Source organism: Oncorhynchus nerka, linkage group LG28 (genome assembly GCF_034236695.1).
Source record: "Oncorhynchus nerka isolate Pitt River linkage group LG28, Oner_Uvic_2.0, whole genome shotgun sequence".
NCBI classification, from domain to species: domain Eukaryota; kingdom Metazoa; phylum Chordata; class Actinopteri; order Salmoniformes; family Salmonidae; genus Oncorhynchus; species Oncorhynchus nerka.
The window spans coordinates 57,596,823-57,620,790 of record NC_088423.1 but is presented as its reverse complement, the minus strand read 5'-3'; the positions used below and the strand labels follow the sequence as shown (position 1 = coordinate 57,620,790).

Genomic DNA, 23,968 nt, shown 5'->3' with positions numbered 1-23,968 from the left:
GGTGCCTCTCCTTGTTCCGGGCGACGTTCGGCGGTCGACGTCACTGGTTTTCTAGCCGCCACCGATCTATGTTTCATTGCCCATTTGTTTTGTCTTTATTGTACACACCTGGTTTCTATTACATTATTAGTTATTCCCTATTTAACCCTCTGGTTCCCACATGGTTTTTGTGCGTGTTTGTTCTGTGTTTAGCAGTCACAACTATATGGTGAGAGCTGGATTGTTTTCCCTACGTGGAATTTATTTTATGGTCGTCTTGAATAAAGTCTGTTATCTCATCCTCTGTTTCCTGCGCCTGACTCCGTTACACCTGCTGCACATCGACCCATTACAAGTCTTGGGACCAAGCCAAGACCTCATTGGTTACATTGATAAAGGTCAATGCGATTGAGTATCGATTGTGTGGATTGAGTTGTATCGGCAGAGCTTACCTCTGTGACCGGGCTCTCCTCATAATGAAAAGCTCATCTCTCGAATTGAAGAGGCACATCACAACATAGCTCGAATGTGATAATGCACTTGACATAATCGTTGGCACCGCTTAATACAAGCATTATATTTGATTTTGACATCCGAGGTGTGCTTATGTTGTTTGTAACTCGACACAGCCCATTCCTTGCACCAAGTTTTCATTATACATTGTTTAAATTATATAGTAAAAAAAAAGCCATAGTCCTGGAATATATGCTCTAGCATGCTTAATGGAGAATCTCCATTGAAATTGCTTTTTATGATAGAATAGGTGTAATCCGTGTAATATGGATCAATATCTTTGTTTTGTTTTTACTTAAATAGCAGCCTACCATTGTCAACAGCGATATCCTATGGCAGGTGGTAATTCGTTGAAGTTAACAGAGAAAAAGTGGTTTGTTCTGTTTTCCTTGAGAAAAGCCTCCCGAAATCAACATCTGCCAATCGAAAATATAGAGATAAGCATTCTACAAGTTCTAATCTAACCAACCATATATAGTTTATTCCAAGTTGCCTTGTGGCCTTTGAATTGTGGTAGTTTAAACAGCGCTACACCCCAAACGTTTGCCCCTGTTCTATTGATGTCAGCGGGATATCGATGGAAGTCATTAACAAATAAAGTGTTTCATTACACTTACTGCATTGGTGGCCTACTTTACTCAAAATACAACACTTCAAAATGTATCTCGCTGTCCTCTACAACTGGTAAATAATCAGTGATGTATTCCCAGATTCCGTGTGGTTTTTTAGCTCTGTGTTTTTTTTTTAGCTTAGTTCGATTTTAACAGGACATGCAACCTCATCTCTCCCATCTTGCACAATTGTCAATTTTTGACATTTGGCTATTTATCAATATGTCTTATCAACAGGAAGCAGCGACAGCATCATTTTCAACCTACCTTTTAGAAATATAAATGGAACTTTCAACATTAATTTCCAATGGTATTGTACTTATTCAGGTAAAAATTGCTGAAATAGTCCAAAAGCATGCTGCAATTGATTTATTTTGATGATATACCAGAAATCACCAAAATGGGTTTGCCCTGCCTACTAATGTCTTGGTTAATGTTCTAAGAATGGACGGAAAGTATATACAAAATTAAACACTAAGACAAAGTAGTTGTGTTTGATGCCAAAGAAATCCTTTTTTAATCAATAATAATCATAAAATACATTCTTACAAATCAAATCTGATCTCTAGTACACAGGTAAGTACAGAAGTACATTTACACACAGTGACACAAAGTCGTAGTAATTCCCAAGAGAAAAATGTATAGAGCCGATCGAATCGGTGGTTTAGGCAGTTTTTAAAAAGCAAGAAAATGAATCAAAAACTGAATAAAACTACTATGTAAATCAACTAATTGACAAAATAATAATAATGCAAAGCATATAACATACTTGTAAACATGTTACGTTTCAAGCCATGGTAGTGTGAAAGATTTACAAAAAAGGGTGCCAAACCTAAATGTTTTCCATATTATACAGAGTCACTGTGCTGTGTCCTTTGTGCTATCAACTGCCAGCCTTGGCACTTTCTATGCACCACCAGTGCATAATGCCAGTGGTGGAAAAAATACTCAATTTTCATACTTGCGTAAAAGTAAAGATACCTTACTGGAAAAATAGTCAAGTAAAAGTGAAAGTCACCCTGTAAAACACTACTTGAGTAAAAGTCTAAAAGTATTTGGTTTTAAATATACTTAAGTATCAAAAGTAAATGTAGTTACTAAAATATACTGAAGTATCAAAAGTAAAAGTACGAATAATATAATTCCTTATATTAAGCAAACCAGACGGCACAATTGTCTTGTTTTTATTTATTTACGGATAGCCAGGGTCACACTCCAACACTCAAACATCATTTAAAAACAAAGCATTTGTGTTTAATGAGTCAGCCAGATCAGAGGCAGTAGGGATGACCAGGGATGTTCTCTTGATAAGTGTGTGAATTTGACAATTTTCTATCCTGCTAAGAATTTAAAATGTAATGAGTACTTTTGGGTGTCAGGGAAAATGTATGGAGTAAAAAGTACATAATTGTATTTTGGAATGTAGTGAAGTAAAAGTAATAGTTGTCAAAAACATATCAAGTAAAGTACAGATACCCCAAAAAACTACTTAAAGTAGTAGTTTAAAGTATTTTTACTTTAGTATTTTACACCACTGCATAATGCATTATTAATAGTTTATAGTGACTTACAGTATATCACTCCATGCTGCATTATGAGCCCAAATTCCAAAGTGAATTATAAGACTATAAGCATTCATAACACCTTTTATAAAAACATATAGGCCATCAATATATTCAGAAATAATTACATTCTGCATTCTAAAAACGTTATATACGCTTTTATCACAGTTTATGGCTCCCTATGGCAGCATGTATACTTTAAATACCTATAAATGCATTCGCATTGCGTTACACACAGGCGGGTTGTTGAGTGCAAGACCCCGCAGGCTAATTCAGATTTATCTGTTGTAATGCTGGTGAAAATCTGTGAATTCTGTCATAACATGACACAAGCAGATGTCTTCTTAGTTGCTGTTTCTTTGGTAACAAAACATTTAGGTCAATGGTGTTATCATTCGGAATGTCTATCAGCGTCTGACAAAATTTGCTGACACTAGAACTTGTCTAACAATTACAAAATGTATAGGAAAGGGTTGAAATGTGTATCATCGATGTTTCTCATGCAAGGGTACATTGTAATAACAAAATGTGCCATGGGATTTCAGTGCTGGTATTTGTGGAGTCTAAAATTTGAGTAGATTTCTTTTTACTACATTACTGAAATTTGATAAAATCCTACATACTGTATATCAGGACAATGTTTACACACAGTAAATAGGCAAATACCAGTAGTAACTGTGCAAGTGTGTACATATGTGTTAAAAATGGCAATAGGATTGGGGTGTTACCTCATAAAAAATATTGACATCTTGAGAGACTGCCACTGGATGATTGAAACATTTGGTGGAGGACTGACACTTTCACACTCGTCTTATTCTGGACAAAAAGCCTACACCTCTGATTGAATAGAGAGAGAGAGAGAGAGAGAGAGAAAGAGAGAGAGATAGGGAGAGAGATAGGGAGAGAGAGAGAGAGAGAGAGAGAGAGAGAGAGAGAGAGAGAGAGAGAGAGAGTGCTGGTGTACTGTGGGACTTCTTGTGGAAGTTGACTCTACATATTTTCCTTTCTTATTTCTTTATCCTTTTTTGGGGGGGAGATGGGGGTTACAAGCTAAAGAACTGTACAAGAAATACACATTGCTTCTCTAAGTAATGCTGACAACAGCACTTAGAGACAACATCCCCCCCATACATTTAGTTTTTATTTGTATTATTCAATTCCCTACAGCATCTTATTTTGACAACAACAAAAAAACAGGAAAAGTGTGTTGCTTTGCTCTACTGTTCAAATTATTTATCCATATATAAAGAAATAAATCAACTAAAGTGTTTGAACAACGTATGTGACTAAAAACAACTTCTCACAGAGCTATTTCCCACTATCAATACAAAAATAGATCAACATTTTCTTGAATTTATTGTATACAGGATGTAACAATCAAGAAGTGAGAAGTATCTTTGCTGTAGTCAAATAGAACAGTTAAGTAGTGGAACATATACAGGATTTGTGATACTCCACAGAAAAAGCAACAACCACGTACCAGCCATACTAGTTGTGCACTTTGAAATGTAATGCAAAATTATTTAATTCTGTCCGGAGTGACCGGTAGTTTCTTTTGTCTCCTTTATTAAGTTGGACTTTTCCTTTAAATTATATGCTTTTTGCACATTTTGGCACTGTAACGTTGCGTGAGAGTTGTGAATGTGCTCCATTTGTCCTTTACCCCTACAAGAAAGCTCACTGGACTCCATTGGCCTTTGAATGGATCCTACACCAACAGGAGGATCAATAACGGGTAGAACAAGAGCTATGGCCCAATTATCTCTCCTCCCAATGTGTGCACTTGTTCACTTCCCTTCAATGATTTGAAAGGAAATGATTCGTATAAGAAATATGGCGGAAACTCCCACTAGCCCATGTCTCCACCAATCCAATGCTTTTATATTTTACAACTGTACGCTTTAGGAGAAAGGAGAAACCTAGAGTGTACGGCAAGTGAATGGGATTCTTGTTGTGCCCCCACAGCACACAGCACCAGGGGTCAGGGAAAAGAGAAATAATAAAGAACAGATGAGTGACAATGCTATATTAGACAGTACTGTAACGGTACTGAACAACCAGTTGAAAAGCGTTGAGATTATGGTGGCCCAGAGGGTGATTACTGCACAAGGTTTGCGATGTCAAATGGTCACATCCATATTTTTTTAAATTGTAATTTTACCCCCTTTTTCATGATATCCAACTGGTAGTTACGATCTTGCCTCATCGCTGCAACTCCTCAACGAGCTCAGGAGAGGTGAAGGTTGAGTCATGCATACTCCGAAACATGACCCGCCAAGCGCTGCTTCTTAAAACACTTCTGTCTTTACCAGTAAGCCAGCCTCACCTATGTGTTGGAGGAAACATTGCTCAGCTGACAACCGAAGTCAGCTTGCAGGTGAAAGGCCCGCAACAAGGAGTTGCAAGAGTGCAATGAGCTAAAGAAATCCCCCTGGCCTTAGCCTCCCCTAACCCAGACGACACTGAGCCAATTGTGTGGGCACTATGGGGCTCCCGGTCACGGCCGGCTGTGACACAGCCTGGGATCAACCCACAGGGTGTAGTGGCGCCTCAACACTGCGACGCAGCGTCTTAGACAGCTGTGCCTGGCACAGGTCACAGCCATATTGATCAGGCCACACCTTGCCACACCCACCAAACGGGTGCAAACGTACCTCAAAAGCTGTTGAAGAACAGTGCACACCATTCAAGGAAAACATGTCGTTCAGTGCAATCCGTCACACAACGTAGCAAACGTTGAAGCAAACTGAATGCAGGTACAAATAACCAAGTGACACATCATTAGATAAGGCTGCTAAAGATCCCTATCCATCATCGTTAAACGAAGGCTCAGAATTCCCTTGGTTTTGTGAAAAACTTGCTTAGTTGAAGGGCATGTGTGGCACTTGCACCTGCTTGATTGACCACCAACAATTATTCACATCTCCAATTTGCTATTGTTATTAAAGTAGAAGCTCAAATATCTCCTACTAATATTGTGCACTCAAAGTGTCACTTTTTGGTAATATGACAACACACATCAGGAGTGCTATTCCCCAAGCACTTCCAATTAGGAAATGTGTGGAGAGTACATGTGCAATTGAATCTGGATCAAAACACGCCACCTTTCTAACTCCAACTCCCCACGTACATTAGGCCAGTAACGTCATTGTGAGAAACAAGCAATGCTTAAAAGTTTAGACCAACCAGTCAGATTGGTATGTGAGAGTGCAGTCACTTAGCTTAGAGCAGGGTTCTCCAACCCTGTTCCTGGAGAGCTACGGTTCTGCAGGTTTCCGCTCCAACCCTGATTCTAATAACTAACTGGTTGATAATCTGAATCAGGTTAGTGTGTCCAACTGTGGTTGGATTGAACACCTACAGGAGGGTAGTTCTCCAGGAACAGGGTTGGAGAGCCCTGGCTTAGACCATTCACTCATCAAGACAGTTTCCTCTTTTTCCATTGTTAATCCCGGTACAGGTACAACAGCTGAGACGAGACGGTTTTATGCTGTTTTAAAACAATGTTTTCTTGATCTGAGCAGTCTAGTTTTAGAACATCTCAAGTCGGCTTCTGGAGTTTCCAAGATTCAACATGTCAAACCTTGGCTAAAGACTTGAGATGAGATGGGTCTTTTTAGCCAATCAGAGAACAGTGTGCTGAAGTTATGTGTTTAGCCAAGCAGCTGTTTTGCTGCAATCAGTTAGCCTAGTCTCAAAGTGGGCCCTGTTTCTGGTGCATGTATTTCATGATACTCGTTTGTTACAGCACCTTGCTACAACAAATGGCAATTTTGTTTCAAACTTTTATTACGTCATTGTAAAGAGGGAACGTTACTGTGGAAACGGTCTTAACCGCATCTCTTGTATTTTTTACCTGAATGCCCTATCTTTAGTCTGCTGTTTTACAACACAACACATGAAATGGGCTAGTTTTTCTAATCTTGCCTCTCATTATGTCGGCTGTTGTATCTGTACCGGGCTTTAGTCTGCTATCCTATTAATAAGCATGTTTATATAGGCATATTTGGATCAAATATTTCACTCTGGGAAAGGGACTAGGCAAGCGCTAGTCAACAATCATCAGACAGCATGCAGTTTTTCTAAACAAGTTCCACACTTGCTGAAAATTAGCCAGCTGTATGTTGGTCTTGACTCAAAGTGAACCTGTGTATAGTTGGTCCCATGTTTCATGAGCTCAAATCAAAGATCCCAGAAACTTTCCATACACACAAAAAGCTTATTTCTCTCAAATTGTGTGCACACATTTGTTTATATCCCTGTTAGTAAGCATTTATCCTTTGCCAAGATAATCCATCCACCTGACAGGTGTGGCATATCAAGAAGCTGAATTAACAGCACAATCATTTCATAGGGAAATAAAAGGCCACTTTAAAATGTGCAGTTTTGTCACACAACACAATGCCATAAGTGTCTCAATTTTAAGGGAGTGTGCAATTGGCATGCTGAGTGCAGGAATGTCCACCAAAGCAGTTGCCAGAGAATTTAATGTCAATTTCTCTACCATATGCCACCTGAAACGTTGTTTTAGAGAATTTGGTAGTATGTCAAACAGGCTTCACAACCGCAGACCATGTGTATGGTGCCTTGTCTGCTAGCAGCTTGCTGATATCAATGTTGTGAACAGAGTGTTCCACGGTGGCGGTGGGGTTATGGTTTGACCAGGTATAAGCTACGGACAATGAACACAATTGAATTTTATCGATGGCAATTTGAATGTACAGAGAGACCGTGCCGAGATCCAGAGGCCCATTGTTGTGCCATTCATTTGCCACCATCACGCCATCATGTTTCAGCATGATAACACCCCATGTCACAAGGATCTGTACACAATTCCTGGGAGCTGAAAATGTCCAAGTTCTTCCATGGCCTGCATACTCACCAGACATGACACACTGCATACTCACCAGACATTGAGCATGTTTGGGATGCCCTAAATCGACATGTACAACATCATGTTCCAGTTCCCGACAATATCCTGCATTGTGCTTACTTACTTTATCGTGTTCTTCTTATTTGTTATTTTTTGTATTACATTGTTATTGATTACTGCATTGTTGGTGTTATAGCTTGCAAAAAAGCATTTCACTGTAGTTGTGCATGACATTAAAACTTGAATCTAGACAAACTAGTTCTCTGTATCTGGGCCATTCTTGAATTCTGGTGGCATTTGGGCATGGCATTGTGAAAGAATACTTGATTTTTTATGCATTCTGGTACATGTTTACATTCTAAATAAACTAATATGGCAGCTTAATTACTTTAAATAATATTGACTAATTATGAATACATTGGAACAATTTACTAAAGTGATATGATTCAATTTAGCTTACAATGTAATTTACCTTCATTTAAATTGAGTAACACCAATGGCATTTTGTATTGAGACATACTAGAAGGTTGTGATTAGCAGAGAATGCTCAAAGTCCTTGTCTATCTTTGCATTGATCGATTTTCAAGGAATAACACCAATGGCATAAACTTAGGGACACGCTGTATTTGTTATTCATAAAAATAAAGGTATTTTAATAGCCTCGTTTTTATTTATCTATACAATATGTTAAATAATTTTGTTTACTTTCTAGAGTAATAATTGATCGTTATCTCTAAATCCCCAAAACATGTCACTACAACTCTACCAGGTCACTGTTTGGAGAAGCCAATTTGCTTGCCCTATGTACTATAAACAATGCATAAACATAAAGTTCTGCAATATAAAGGACTTGCATTATATTTTATGATTGATAGAGTTCAAAAACATGTATGATGTGCAACTATTTGCAATTTTAAAGGGTTTTCATGGTAGCAAATGCGAGAGCGCAAATGCCACCACAATTCAAGATCTGTTCAGAATGCAAGCTCACAACTCAAAACACACTGCAAAACACACTGCAAGTTTTCAGACCACTAGACTTTTTCCACATTTTGTTACGTTACAGCTTTACTCTAGAATTGATTAAATTGATGTTTTGACTGTCTACAAACAATACCCCATAATGACAAAGAAAAAAGAGGTCTTAGAAATGTTTGCAAATGTATAAAAAGTACAAAACTGAAATATCACAAACTACATAAGTATTTCGACTCAGTACTTTGTTGATGCACCGTTGGCAGCGAAAGCAGCTTAGAGTCTTCTTGGGTATGACACTAAAAGCTTGGCACACCTGTATTTGGGGAGTTTCTACAATTATTCTGTGCAGATCCTCTCAAGATCTGTCAGGGTGGATGGGGAGTGACGCTGCACAGTTCTTTTCAGATCTCTGGCAACATCTCAGATGTTTGATCTGGTTCAAGTCCAGACTCTGGCTGGGCCACTCTCAAGGACATTCAGAGACTTGAAGCCACTCCTGTGTTTTCTTGGCTGTGTGCTTAGGGTTGTTGTCCTGTTGGAGGGTGAAAATTCACCCCAGTCTGAGGTCCTGAGTGCTAAGGGGTAGGTTTTCATCAAGGATCTCTCTGTACTTTGCTCCGTTCATCTTTCCCTCGATCCTGACTAGTCTCCCACTCACTGCCGCTGAAAAACATCCCCACAGCATGGAGCTGTCACCACACTTCGCCGTATGGATGGTGCCAGGTTTCCTCCAGACGTGCAGCTTGACATTCAAGCCAAAGAGTTCAGTTTTGGTTTCATCAGACCAAAGAATCTTGTTTCTCATGATCTGAGTCTTAAGGTGTCTTATGGCAAACTCCAAGGGGGATGTCTTGTGCCTTTTTACTGAGGAGTGGCTTCAGTCTGGCCACTCTACCATAAAGGCCTGATTGGTGGAGTACTGCAGAGATGGTTGTCCTTCTTTGAAGGTTCTTCCATCTCCACAGAGGAACTTTGGAGCTCTGTCAGAGTGACCATCGGGTTCTTGGTCACCTCCCTGACAGTTAGGCCGGGCGGCCAGCTCTAGGAAGAGTCTTGGTGATTTCAAGTTATTCAATTTAAGAACGGATGCCACTGTGTTCTTGGGGACCTTTCAATGCTGCAGACATTTTTTGGTAGGCTTCCCAAGATCTGTGCCTCGACAAAATCCTGTCTCGGAACTCTATGGCTTTGCTTTTGCTCTGACTTGCACTGTCAACTGTGAGACCTATATAGGCAGGTGTGTGCCTTTCCAAATCATGTCCAACCAATAAAATTTACCACAGGTGGACTCCAATCAAGTTGTAGTTATTTCTGTTTTTTATTTTTAATACATTTGCAAATATTTCTAAAAACCTGTTTTTGCTTTGTCATTATGGAATATTGTATATAGATTGATGAGGACATTTTTTTATTAAATCAATTTTAGAATAAGGTTGTAATGTAACAAAATGTGAAAAAAGTCAAGGGGTCTGAATACTTTCCGAATGCACTGTAAGTACTTAACAATGCGAAAGAGCACTGCTATTGTCAAAACAGAATGTATTCATATTCCTCTCATTGTACAATTACGTGAGAGAATTGATGATTCATCCAGGTTTAGCATTAAACAGTGCAGATATGCAATACATACTGTATCTATCTTTGCTTCCCAAATACATGTGAAAACAATAGATGGAGCAGTAAGCACTCTTGAAGTAATATGATCTCTTTCAATTACTGCACAGATTTTGCACTGTAAATATTTCACCCAATGTGTCAAATTGTAAATGTGTTGCAACCATGACAAGATGCTAGGACCCTGCAGGGAATTTCGTATCAGCTTTGACAAGTGTTCATCCTAATCAAAGACGATTTAAGTAACACTGTCAAGTCATTTGCCATCGCCTAGACCACATAACACCACCCACCATGCCCAACCCATCAACCCAGTCCACATAAAGAATGTTTCACCTGAGCAGAGACACCTATGGGCTTAGCCGTGCCACTGTTCCCCATCCCTCTCTTCCTTCTTCTCAGCCACCTTTGCTTCCTCCTGTATTCTGTCGGTCTATGATTCCAACAGACTGTGCCACCGGCAGACCTGCTGTCCTTTGGACTCTTTCATCTGGGTCCAGTGAGTGAGTTCCTCCTCTCCAGAGCTGTTGAGGCCTAGCGAGATCCAACCGATCATCTCCTTGCGCTTCATGCTGCGCTTGTTGTACACGGAGAGGATGAGCGTCACGTCTGACAGCTGGAAGAGGGCAACCTGGAAGACAAACGTCTCCTTGTATGTAGGGTTGGGCTGGCCATGACAGATCGACGTCTTACACTTGGACATCTCCTGGCCCATTGAGTTCAATAAGGTCAGCTTGACATATGTATCTAAGAGGAAGAAATGGGGAGAATGATTAAGGACTAGAAACAAAACAATTCTATATCTCAAATGCTGAGATACAGCTTATAGTCCAAAAATAACAATTGAGTTAGATTTCTTGAGGGGTGATAAATATGAAGAAAAAAATGGGGGGGTACATAAATACAATAAATGGATAAGCTACAGCACGGCAACATGCAAAACTGAACATACCCCCATGGGAAGGCAATTACGGAAGCATAAAAAATGTATTAAATCATATCACTAGTTATTCCTAGATCATTCCTTATTCAATTACCTCCCAGAAAAACAATGTAGGGATTCAACTCCAACTATTAGAAAGTGAATAGTCATCACTTACTTTATTTCGTATTTTATCTACAGGCAAAAAAATCCTGAGACAACAACTGATGACATCCAAGGCTGCAAACCAAATTGGAAGAAACAGCGGCAAGCATAGCAATCACAAAGGCTTTGATCATGTTTCGCCTTTGGCCATATCATAACCATTTTCCATAATGTTCCATATTTCTACTGCTGTGAATGAGTGGGTAAGGCATGAATTGACAGGGCTTTCATAACGATCAGTGCCATCTGCTTTTGAAGGCCTATACTGTAGCTGTTTGCCTTGAATTCAGGGGATATCTTGCGCTCTTTGACACTACCAAAATAGACTTCTTTTTTTTTTAGCTTGCTGTAGAATGGCTTAAACTGTAAAACTGTTGGTGTCTTAAGAGGCCAGTCGTGGTGGAGAAGTTATTGTACCATTGTCAATGAATGAGAGGGGTTGTGACAGCTGATTAATGTGCCATTTCCATCCTCAACTACCTGTGCAATCACATCTTTGCATACAAATTCAAAACATAATTCATGGCCTGACTGACTTCACAGCTTTTAGATTCGTCAGTATAGCCAGATGTTACTATTTCTGTAAAGTCAATCACATCTGAATTTAATCAATATTCAGAAGACAAAAACTCCCTAGAACACCTGCTGACCGCACAAATAAATTCCCATGTGAATAGCGATATACTGTAGCATGAAATTCATGTAATAGAGCAATTACAATTACTTTTGGTTGACTGATGCTTTATTGCCAATAGATTTTCAGAAGCTTTAACTTCACTGGGAAAGCTTTTACGCAAATCTCCAGAATTAAAATGGCTGTTCGTAACATATTGTAAAATATAACGTTACAATACTATAATAAAACAAAATTGTATGGAGAGACAGACAATTGTTATGAAGTACAGTGGGTTCCCAAATTGACACCTTTGATAAATATAAGCAATAATGACTGTATAAAATAAATAGTTCAAATACTGAGCTATATTGTATGCTCCAAAAATTGGGGGAAAAAATATGAATGCAACATGTAATGTTTTGGTCCCATGTTTCAATAGCTGAAATAAAAGATCCCAGAAATGTTCCAAAAAGCTTATTTTTCGCAAATTTTAAGCACAAATTTGTTTTACATCCCTGTTAGTGAGCATTTCTCCATTGCCAAGATAATCCATCCACCTGACAGGTGTGGCATATCAAGAACCTGATTAAACAGCATGATCATTAGAGGTGCATCTTAAATAAAAGGACAATGAAAGGCAGTTTGTGCAGTTTGTGCAGTTTTGTCACACAACACAATGTCACAGTTTTGAGGGAGTGTGCAACTGGCGTGCTGACTGCAGGAATGTCCACCAGAGCTGTTGCCAGTGAATTTTTTGTTCATTTCTCAACCATCGCCTCCAACATCATTTTAGATAATTTGGCAGTATGCCCAACCGGCCTCACAACTACAGATCACATGTATAGTGTCATGTTGGCGAGCAATTTGCTGATGTCAACATTATGAACAGCGTGTTTCAGTTCCCGTCAATATCCAGCAACTTCACACAGCCATTGAAGATGAGTGGGACAACATTTCACAGGCCACAATCAACAGCCTGATCAACTCTATGCAAATTTCATGCTGCATGAGGCAGATGTTGGTCACACCAGATACTGACTGGTGTTCTGATCCACACCCATACCTTTTTTTTAAGGTATCTTTGACCAACAGCTGCATATCTGTATTCCCAGTCATGTAATATCCATAGATAAGGGCCTAATACATGTTTGAATTGACTGATTTCCTGATATGAACTGTAACTCAGGAAAATCTTTGAAATTGTAGCATGTTGCGTTCATGTTTTTGTTCAGTATATATTATTTTATACTAATACAATTGCTCAGAGAAACAGATTTTGTTTAACAAGTCATGCTTTTTTTCTCAAAAAAGGTTGGGGGCTATATTATTGACACCCCTAAAACTTATTATAAATTTGTAGTCAAAAGCTTAGTATTTGGTCCCATTTTCCTAGACTACATCAAGCTTGTGACTATAAACTTTGCTGGATGCATTGCAGTTTGTTGTGGTTGTGTTTCAGATTATTTTGTGCCAAATAGAAATGAATGGTAAATAATACAATAACAATAATAATAATCGTACAAAAAAAAGTATGAAAACGTATGCAGTCATTATTGTAAGTCACTCTGGTTAAGATCGTCTGCTAAATTACACATTTTTTAAATAATATATTGTGTCATCTTGGAATCACTTTTATTGTAAATAAATGAGACATTTCTACATTAATGTGGCTGCTACCCTGTTAACAAATAACCCTGAATGAATCGTGAATAATGATGAGTGAGACATTTACAGAGGATCAAAGATCATACCCCCAAGACATCCTTAACCTCCTCTGTTATTGGTAATGGTGAGTGGTTAGCATGTCTTGGGGGTATGATCTTCGACCCATACTCATTATCATTATTCACAGTTAATTCACTATTATCTGTAAGCATGGTAGCATCCACATTAATGTAGAAGTGTCTTATCTTACTTACAATAAAATCTTATTTCAACAAAATATTTTACTCTGAGTAATTATATTAGTATAAAATAATATAATTTCCCAATTTTTGGAGCATACAATATAGATCTGTACTTGAATGATTTATTTTATACACTGATTATTGCTCATCTTTACCAAGGGTGTCAATAACTCTGGACCCCACTGTAGAATATGTGCCAAAAGACTGCATTGTTTGTCACCAAAGTCACCAAAAAGTTGGCCTGAATTACTCTTAATATGGAGAAGCAAGCTATCATGATTCCCACAAGCCCACATACAATGAAAAAAAGCAGGGAGCAAGGCTCAGGGCTGGACGGGGAAATACATACATGAGAATAACCAGGAATGGGGAGAAAGTGAAAAACACACACACACACACACTGTTCAAAGCTTTGAATTAGCAATGTTCGGTAGCACTTTATAATAACTCCACGTAATAAAGAATTTATAATGGATTAGTAAATAGTTTATTCCTCATTTATGTATCATTACTCCCACATTTGTAAATGTTAGTAACATAGTTATTCACACATTTATAAACAACTTTTAAAATATTGAATAATGATTCATAAGAAAATTAATAAGATATTTAATATAGGTCCCTAATAAACCATTTACTACTCATTAGAGCACTAAATCTAGCAGATTCATTACTCACCAACAACAGCTGCAAATTCCAATAAAACTACAAAATGTTTTGAAGTTCACTTTCCTTGCTTTGTTTAACCACACTATCATGAATCAAGCAAAGAAGTTTTGTGCGTCAGAGAGCAGTATTTATTTAGTTTCATAGAACAAACGTACATCGTATTCGGAAAGTATTCATACCCCTTGATTTTTTCCACATTTTGTTACGTTACAACCTTATTCTAAAATTGATTCAATTGCTTTATTCTTCATCAATCTACACACAATACCCCAATGACAAAGCCAAAAACAGGTTTTTCTTCACATAAGTATTCAGACACTTTACTCAGTACTTTGTTGAAGCACCTTTGGCAGCGATTATAGCCTAGAGTCTTCTTGGATATGAAGCTACAAGCTTGGCACACCTGTATTTGGGGAATTTTTCACATTCTTCACTGCAGATCCTCTCAAGCTCTGTCAGGTTGGATGGGGAGCGTCGCTGCACAGCTATTTTCAGGTCTCTACAGAGATGTTCGATTGGGTTCATGTCCAGGCTCTGGCTGGGCCACTCAAGGACAGTCAGATTTGTCCCGAAGCCACTCCTGCGTTGTCTTGGCTGTGTGCTTAGGGTCGTTGTCCTGTTGGAAGGCAAACATTCACCCCAGTCTGAGGTCTTGAGCGCTATGGAGCAGGTTTTCCATCAAGAATCTCTATGTAATTTACTCTGTTCATCTTTTCCTCAATTCTGACCAGTCTCCCAGTCCCTGCCGCTGAAAAACACATTAGGGATGGTGCCAGGTTTCCTCCAGACGTGACACTTGGCATTCAGGGCACAGACTTCAATCTTGGTTTCATCAAACCAGAGAATCTTGTTTCTCATGGTCTGAGTCCTTTTGGGCACTTTTTGGCAAACTCCAAGCGGGCTGTCATGTGCCTTTTACTGAGGAGTGGCTTCAGTCTGGCCACTCTACCATATAGTCCTGATTGGTGGAGTGCTGCAGGGATGATTTTCCAATTGGAAGGTTCTACCATCTCTACAGAGGAACTCTGAAGCTCTGTCAGAGTGACAATAGGGTTCTTCGTCACCTCCCTGACCAAGGCCCTTCTCCCCCGATTGCTTAGTTTGGCTAGGGGCCAGATCTAAGTAGAGTCTTGGTGGTTCCAAACTTCTTCCATTTAAGAATGATGGAGGCCACTGTCTTCTTGGGGACCATCAATGTTTCAGAAATGTTTTGCTACCCTTCCCCAGATCTGTGCCTTGACACAATCCTGTCTCGTGCTCTAGGGACAATTCCCTTGGTTTTGGCTCTGACATGCACTGTCAGCTGTGGGACCTTATATAGACAGGTATGTGCATTTACAAATCATCTCAAAGATCATCAATGGAAACAGGATGCACCTGAGCTCAATTTCGAGTCTCATAGTAAAGGGTCTGAATACTTACAGAAATAAGGTATTTCTGTTTTTTATTTGCAAAAATTAATTTATGTATGTACAGTACCAGTCAAAAGTTGACACCTACTCAATTTGTACTATTTTCTACATTGTAGAATAATAGTGAAGACATCAAAATGATGAAATAACACATATGGAATCATGTAGTAACCCAAAAAAGTGTTAAACAAAAATGAAAATATTTTTGTATGTATGAGATTCTTCAAAGTAGCCACCCTTTGCCATGATGACAGCTTTGCACACTCTTGACATTCTCTCAACCAGCTTCACCTGGAATGCTTTTCCGACAGTCTTGAAGGAGTTCCCACATATGCTGAGCACTTGTTGGATGCTTTTCCTTCACTCTGCGGTCCAACTTATCCCAAATCATCTCAATTGTGTTGAGATTGTGTGATTGTGGAGGAAAGGTCATCTGATGCATCACTCCATCACTCTTCTTCTTGGTCAAATAGCCCTTACTCAGCCTGGAGGTGTGTTGGGTCATTGTCCTGTTGAAAAACAAATGATAGTCCCACAAAGCACAAACCAGATGGGATGACGTATCACTGCAGAATCCTATGATAGCCATGCTGGTTAAGTGTGCCTTGAATTCTAAATAAATCACAGACAGTGTCACCAGCAAAGCACCTCCACACCATCACACCTCCTCCATGCTTCACTGTGGAAACTACACATGCGGAGATAACGGTGGTTGGAACCAAAAATCTCAAATTTGAACTCATCAGACCAAAGGACAGATTTCCACCGGTCTAATGTCCATTTCTCATGTTTCTTGGCCCAAGCAAGTCTCTTATTTTTATTGGTGTCCTTTAGTTGTGGTTTCTTTGCGGCAATTCGACCTGATTCAAGCAGTCTCCTCTAAACAGTTGATGTTGAGATGTGTCTGTTACTTTTATTTATTTGGGCTGCAATTTCTGAGGGTGGTAACTCTAATGAACTTGTCCTCTGCAGCAGAGGTAACTCTGGACTTTCTTTCCTGTGGTGGCCTGCATGAGAGCCAGTTACATCATAGCACTTGATGGTTTTGCGACTGCACTTGAAGAAACTTTCAAAGTTCTTGAAATTTTGCGCCTTGACTGACCTTTATGTCTTAAGGTAATGATGGACTGTTGTTTCTCTTTGTTCTTGCCATAATATGGACCTGGACTTTTACCAAATAGGGCTATCTTCTGTATACCACCCCTACCTTGTCACGACACAAATTACTGGCTCAAAGGCATTGAGCAGGAAAGAAATTCCACAAATGTAGGCCCACCTGTAAATTGAAATGCCTTTACAGGTGACTGCCTCATGAAGCTGGTTGAGAGATTGTCAAGAGTGTGCAAAGCTGTCATCAAGGCAAAGGCTGGCTACTTTGTAAAATCTCAAATCTCAAATATATGTTTTATTTGTTTAACACTTTCTTGATTACTACATGATTATGTATGTGTTATATGTCTTCACTACTATTCTACAATGTAGAACATAGTGAAAATAAAGAAAAACTCTGGAATGAGTAGGTGTTTCCAAACTTTTGACTGGTACTGTATATATATATATATTTTTTTATACAAATGCGAAAATAGTTGTTGCATAACTATTTTCATAACAGCCCCTTTGTCTTGGCAAGCCTAGTTCAGGAGTAAAGTTTGGCTTAACAAAATCACATAATAAGTTATATGGACTCACTATGTGTGAAATAATAGGGGTTGACATGATTATTGAGTGACTAAACCTTTCTCTGTCCCCATACATACATCTGTAAGGTCCGTCAGGTATTTAATACCAAGCACATATTTAACTACAAAGACCAGGGAGCTTTTTGAAAGCCTCATAAAGAAAGGCAGTGATTGGTAGATGGGTAAAAATAACAAAATTAGACAATGAATATCTCTTTAATCATGGTCAAGTTAATTCTGATGTGGATTATGTATTAAACCACCCAGACACATAAAAGATGCAGTGTCCTTCTGAACTGATCTTCAGAACAGGAATTAAACTGCTCAGGGATGTTATCATGAGGCCATTGGTGATTTTAAAACAGCTACAGAGTTCAATGGTTGTAATGGGAGAAAACAGAGGATGGCTCAATAACATTCTAGTGACTCCACAATAATGACCTAAATGAGAGTAAAAAGAATAATACAAATATACAGAAAAAACATTTCCAAAACATGCATCAAGGCACTAAAGTAATATTAGATAAAAACACAGCAAAGGAATACACTTTTTGCCTAAATGCAAAGCCTTATGTTTGTGGCGAATCCAACAGAACACATCACTGAATAACTGCCTCCTTATTTTCAAGCATGCATCCCGGTATGGGTACGCTTGACATGGGCAAACACTAGGGAGATTTTTAGGATAAAAATGAACGTAATGGAGCTAAGCACAGTCAAAATACTAGAGGAACCTTTTAGCAGGACAACAACCTACAACACAAGGCCAAATCTACACTGGAGTTGCTTACCAAGGACACCGTGAATGTTCCTGAGTGGATTTAAGTCTTAACTTAAATCTCCTTGAAAATCTGTCGCAAGACTTTGCTGTCTAGCCATGATCCCCAACATCTTGACAGAGCTTGAATAGTTGTTTAAATTATATTTTACAATCCAGGTGTGCAAATGTCCTACAGACTTATCCAAGAGGACTCACAGCTGTAATCGATGCCAAAGGGGTTTCCAACATGTATTGACTCAGGGAGCTGAATAATTATGCAATGACTATATTTGAGTTATTTATTTATATATATATATATATATATATATATATATATATATATATATATATATATATATATATACAGTTGAAGTCAGAAGTTTACATACACCTTAGCCAAATACATTTAAACTCAGTTTTTCACAATTCCTGACATTTAATCCTAGTAAAAATTCCCTGTGTTAGGTCAGTTAAGATCACCACATTATTTGAAGAATGTGAAATGTCAGAATAATAGTAGAGAGAATGATTTATTTCAGCTTTAATTTCTTTCATAACATTCCCAGTGGGTCAGAAGTTTACATACACTCAATTTGTATTTAGTAGCATTGCCTTTAAATTGTTTAACTTGGGTGAAACGTTTCGGGTAGCCTTTCACAAGCTTCCCACAATAAATTGGGTGAATGTTGGCCCATTCCTCCTGACAGAGCTGGTGTAACTAAGTCAGGTGTGTAGGCCTCCTTGCTCGCACAGGCTTTTTCAGTTCTGCACACAAATTTTCTATAGGATTGAGATTGAGGCTTTGTGATGGTCAATCCAGTACCTTGACTTTGTTGTCCTTAAATCATTTTGCCACAACTTTGGAAGTGCTTGGGGTCATTGTCCATTTGGGAGACCCATTTGCTTTAACTTGGGGTAATACCATACTGATGTCTTGAGATGTTGCTTCAATATATGCTTCAATATATCCACTTAATTTTCCTCACTCACGATGCCTGATGCCATCTATTTTGGGAAGTACACCAGTCCCTCCTGCAGAAAAGCACCTCCACAACATGATACTGCCACCCCCGTGCTTCACGGTTGTCCCCCTTTTTCCTCCAAACATAATGATGGTCATTATGGCCAAACAGTTCTATTTTTGTTTCGTCAGACCAGAAGACATTTTTCCAAAAAGTACGATCTTTGTCCCCATGTGCAGTTGCAAACAGTAGTCTGGCTTTTTTATGCCGGTTTTGGAGCAGTGTCTTCTTCCTTGCTGAGCGGCCTTTCAGGTTATGTCAACATAAGACTCGTTTCACTGTGGATATTGATACTTTTGTACCTGTTTTCGCCAGCATCTTCACAAGGTCCTTTGCTGTTGTTCTGGGATTGATTTGCACATTTCGCACCAAAGTATGTCCATCTCGAAGAGACAGAACGTATCTCCTTCCTGAGCGGTATGAGAGCTGCGTGGTCCATGGTGTTTATACTTGCTTACTATTGTTTGTATAGATGAACATGGTACCTTCAGGAGTTTAGAAATTGCTCCCAGGGATGAAACAGACTTGTGGAGGTCTATAAAAAAAAAAAAATTCTGACGTCTTGACTGATTTTTTTTTATTTTCCCATGATGTCAAGCAAAGAGGCACTGAGTTCGAAGATAGGCCTTGAAATACATCCACAGGTACACCTCCAATTGACTCAAATGATGTCAATTAGCCTATCAGAAGCTTCTAAAGCCATGACATCATTTTCTGGAATTTTCCAAGCTGTTTAAAGGGACAGTCAACTTAGTGTAAGTAAGCTTCTGACACACTGGAATTGTGATACAGTGAATTACAAGTGAAATAATCTGTCTGTAAACAATTTTTGAAAAAATTACTTGTGTCATGCACAAAGTAGATGTCCTAACCGACTTGCCAAATCTATAGTTTATTAACAAGAAATGTGTTGAGTGGTTGAATAACGAGTTTTAATGACTACAACCTAAATGTATGTAAACTTCCGACTTCAACTGTATACATATATATACATATATTCAAATTTTTCTTCCCCAAAAATACAATTCAATTAATTTTAATCCCACTTTGTAACACAATAAAATGTGAAGAAATCCAATAGATGGTCGGCCGAAGCCGAAAACTTGAAGTTGATCGATCCCTGTTGAGGGAGGAGCAGAGTTTCTTTATATGACAGCAAAACATTCTTAGATAACAAAATGTGTTGGCACCTTCAATTCTTGCACATTTTCTCATAAAAAGTATATTTCAACACTATCTGCTCAGGCAAATTTGCCAAACTGCTAACCTTGGAACCAATCAACTGCTATACCTTAAAGAAACATTATTTTATTTAACTAGTTAAGTCAGTTAAGAACAAATTAATAATTTACAATGATGGCCTACCCCGGGCAAACCCGGAAAATGCTGGGTCAATTGTGAACCGCCCAATTGTGAACCGGTTGTGATACAGCCTGGAATCAAACCGGGCTCTGTAGTGATGCCTCTAGCACTGAGACGCAGTGCCTTAGACCACTCAGGAGCCCGTAGATGTGTGTGTGTCATGTATGCTAGAATGGATGTTTAAAAATGACAGCTGCATACAGTGCATTTGGAATGTATTCAGACCCCTTCCCCTTTTCACCATTTTGTTGTGTTACAGCCTTATTCTAAAATAGATTAAATAAAAAAGAATCCTCATCAATCTACCAACAATACCCCATAATGACAAAGCGAAAACAAGTTTTTAGACATCTTTGCAAATGTATTAAAAATAAAAAATGTATTCAGACCCTTTAAACCAAGCCATGAGGTTGAAGCAATTGTCTGTAGAGCTCCGAGACAGGACTGTGACGAGGCACAGCTGTCTATCGTTGTCTCAGATTGAGAACCATACTTAGGTAGCCTTTCCCACCTGTGTGGTGTGGGTAGTTATTTTCTGTTTAGTGTGTTTCGCACCTGACGGAGCTGTTTCAGTTGTTCTTTTGTTGCATATTGTTCAGCTTTACCATTAAAATGACGAACACGTACCACGCTGCACCTTGGTCCTCACCTTCTTCCACCAACGGCCATTACAGGGGCCTCCAGCATTCTGAAATGGAAGTTTAGAACCACCAAGACTCTTCTTAGAGCTTGCCACCCGGTCAAACTGAGTAATTGTGGAAGAAGGGCTGAGCTCCAGAGTTCCTCTGTGGAGATGGGAGAACCTTCCAGAAGGACAACCATCTCTGCGGGAGCAACAACATCTCAGCCACAAAATAGTAGGCCACACAAACTCACGGAACGGGACCGCAGTTCTGAAACGAGTAGTGAGTAAAAATCGTCTGTCCTCGGTTGCAAAACTCACTCTGAGTTCCAAACGGCCTCTGGAAGCAACATGAGTACAATAACTGTTCGTCGGGAGCTTCATGAAATGGGTTTCCATGGCCGAGCAGCAGCACACAAGCCTAAGATCACCAATGCACAATGCCAAGCGTTGACTGGAGTGGTGTAAAGCTTGCCGTCATTGGAAGCAAGTCCCTGCAGCAATGTTCCAACATATTGTTTCATGTGAGACAAAAATAAAAGAATGAATAAAATAAATCATCACAGCAAAGGAGTGTTTGTGAGCTAGAAAATGAACATCCTGACAGTCTGAGGCAGGGTGCTCTGCAATCCTCTGACTCTAACTATTGACAAGGATAATAATGTGGCATTTTTTATTTGTCAGTATGAATGAAATGGGTCCTGCCTTGACAACTGTATTAGATTTACACTACTTGTCTTATAGATTTTTGTAGTCTTAAATTATTACTTGAAATAAACTGTTAGCTAAAATGTAACTTTTTTCCGGAATGACATGCTAGCTAGTGATAAAGCTATCTGCTCCTGCTAGCAAGCAACAGTTCTACTTGTTGTAACTAGCTAGCTAACTAGTAAGGTTGCAGTGTTCTACGTTGCGAGTAAATGTACGGCTTGCAATGATGGTATCACGTTTCTTCTGGTATACTTTACCTGATAGCAGTTTGTCGAACAAAGAACTATCTCGAGATGTCGGCAGCTGTCTACTACTGTACCTTAGATACAGATAATGTGATTGGCAGACGTGATCAGCAGAGATAGTACCATATATAATACAGAGTTTTGATTGGTTCACAGTTTAGTACTCTAGGGCATTTGCCTGTCCAACTAGCAGACTAATAAATAATAAATATTTTGAAACAAATTGCAAGAATTGACATTTCCAAAAAAAGACGGATATCGATCATCTCGAAAACCAAAGTATATAGCTTGCCAAGTCCCACCACCTAGAAGGGGTCTGAATACTTTTGCAAGTCACCGTAAAATTGAAATGTTGCTACATTTGCGGATAAAATTCTAATTGACTCATCTTAATTTTGGGCTGTTATACGTTATACATACTTTATAAATGTTTTGAGTGTTGTTGATATATAAAATTGTTGCTATATTTCTTTTAACATCCAGTGTTGTGTGCTTATTCTTTTACCAATGATATGATCTAGGCCAGGGGTGGGTAATGATTTTGGCTTGATGGTCACATTGAGATTTCCAAATTCAAAGGAGGGCCAATTATTTTGCGACCAATTTCTTAGTCAAAATCAATTTGCGGCATAGAAAAAAGGTAGTTACTTGAAAACATACGGGTCATTCTAATTTCTACATACTTTATATCTAGTGTTAGACGTTCAAGAGTGGCCTGTAGTGTTTTGCTAACCCAAAATAATCACCCAACCCCCCCCAAATAAAGTTTTTACTCAAACCTCTCCCGTATGTTGCCCACCACTGTTCTAGGCTATTTGGAGACCATAAGGGGCATGTCCCTCTTTTTGTGAGAAATTACACTGGTCACTCAAAACATTTATAAAGTACTTATAAAGTATAAAAGACTCCACACTTTAGATGAGGCCATGCAACAATACTTAACTAATGATTATTATATAGTTTACAAGGACCTAAATTAAATCTTATGAATGGAGTAATGATTAATAAATTATGAATAAACAATTTACAAATCCATAACAAATGCTTTATTACATGGAGTTATTACAAAGTGCTACCCAATGTTCTTCATGGATGAGTCATTTTTATCCAGAGCCACTTACAGGAGCAATTAGGGTTAAGTGACTAGCTCAAGGGCACATTGACAGATTTTTCACCTAGTCGGCTCGGTGATTCAAACCAGCGCCCTTTCAGTTACTGGCCCAACATTCTTAACCGCTAGGCTACCTGCCGCGTTATATGCAGTAGGATAAGGTTAACAAATTAAGGCCAAGTATTGCCTATATCTGGTCCTAGTCAGTGATCTTTATCGTTTGTGGTTGGGTGACATATAATATAATGGTGAGCTGTAGGTTTTTTGGTACATTTTGTAGGTTTTCTCATCTTAGATGTGCCACTGTCAAATCACAATTATTCACTAAGAATTGACATTGAAATTGCATATATTTTATTGGCAGCCTGACAACCTGCATCCATGAGAATACATTGCGACTTCCTAGTCAACTTACATCTCAGTGCAGAGAGAGAGAGAGAGAGAGAGAGAGAGAGAGAGAGAGAGAGAGAGAGAGAGAGAGAGAGAAGAGAGAGAGAGATAGAGAGATAGTTGGGAGCTGGCAGACACCTCAGTCTGTTAGCCAAAGAGACTCACCTCTGATAATATAAACCTGGCCACCTATCAAGTGTTTTAGGCAACAGAACAGCCCATCTGACAACAAGGGTTGGTAAGCA

General features: G+C 38.8%; 1 protein-coding gene across 1 annotated transcript in view; it reads right to left on the bottom strand.

Moving 5' to 3' along the window:
• Positions 1-1,591: 1,591 nt before the first annotated feature.
• syt14a (synaptotagmin XIVa) overlaps positions 1,592-23,968 on the bottom strand; it is a 56,195-nt gene continuing 33,818 nt past the window's right edge. Inside the window, exon 5 of the mRNA XM_065012890.1 lies at positions 1,592-10,877. Within this exon, the coding sequence (XP_064868962.1) occupies positions 10,564-10,877 (314 nt within the window). The 3' untranslated portion in view covers positions 1,592-10,563. The remainder of the gene's footprint in view (positions 10,878-23,968) is intronic.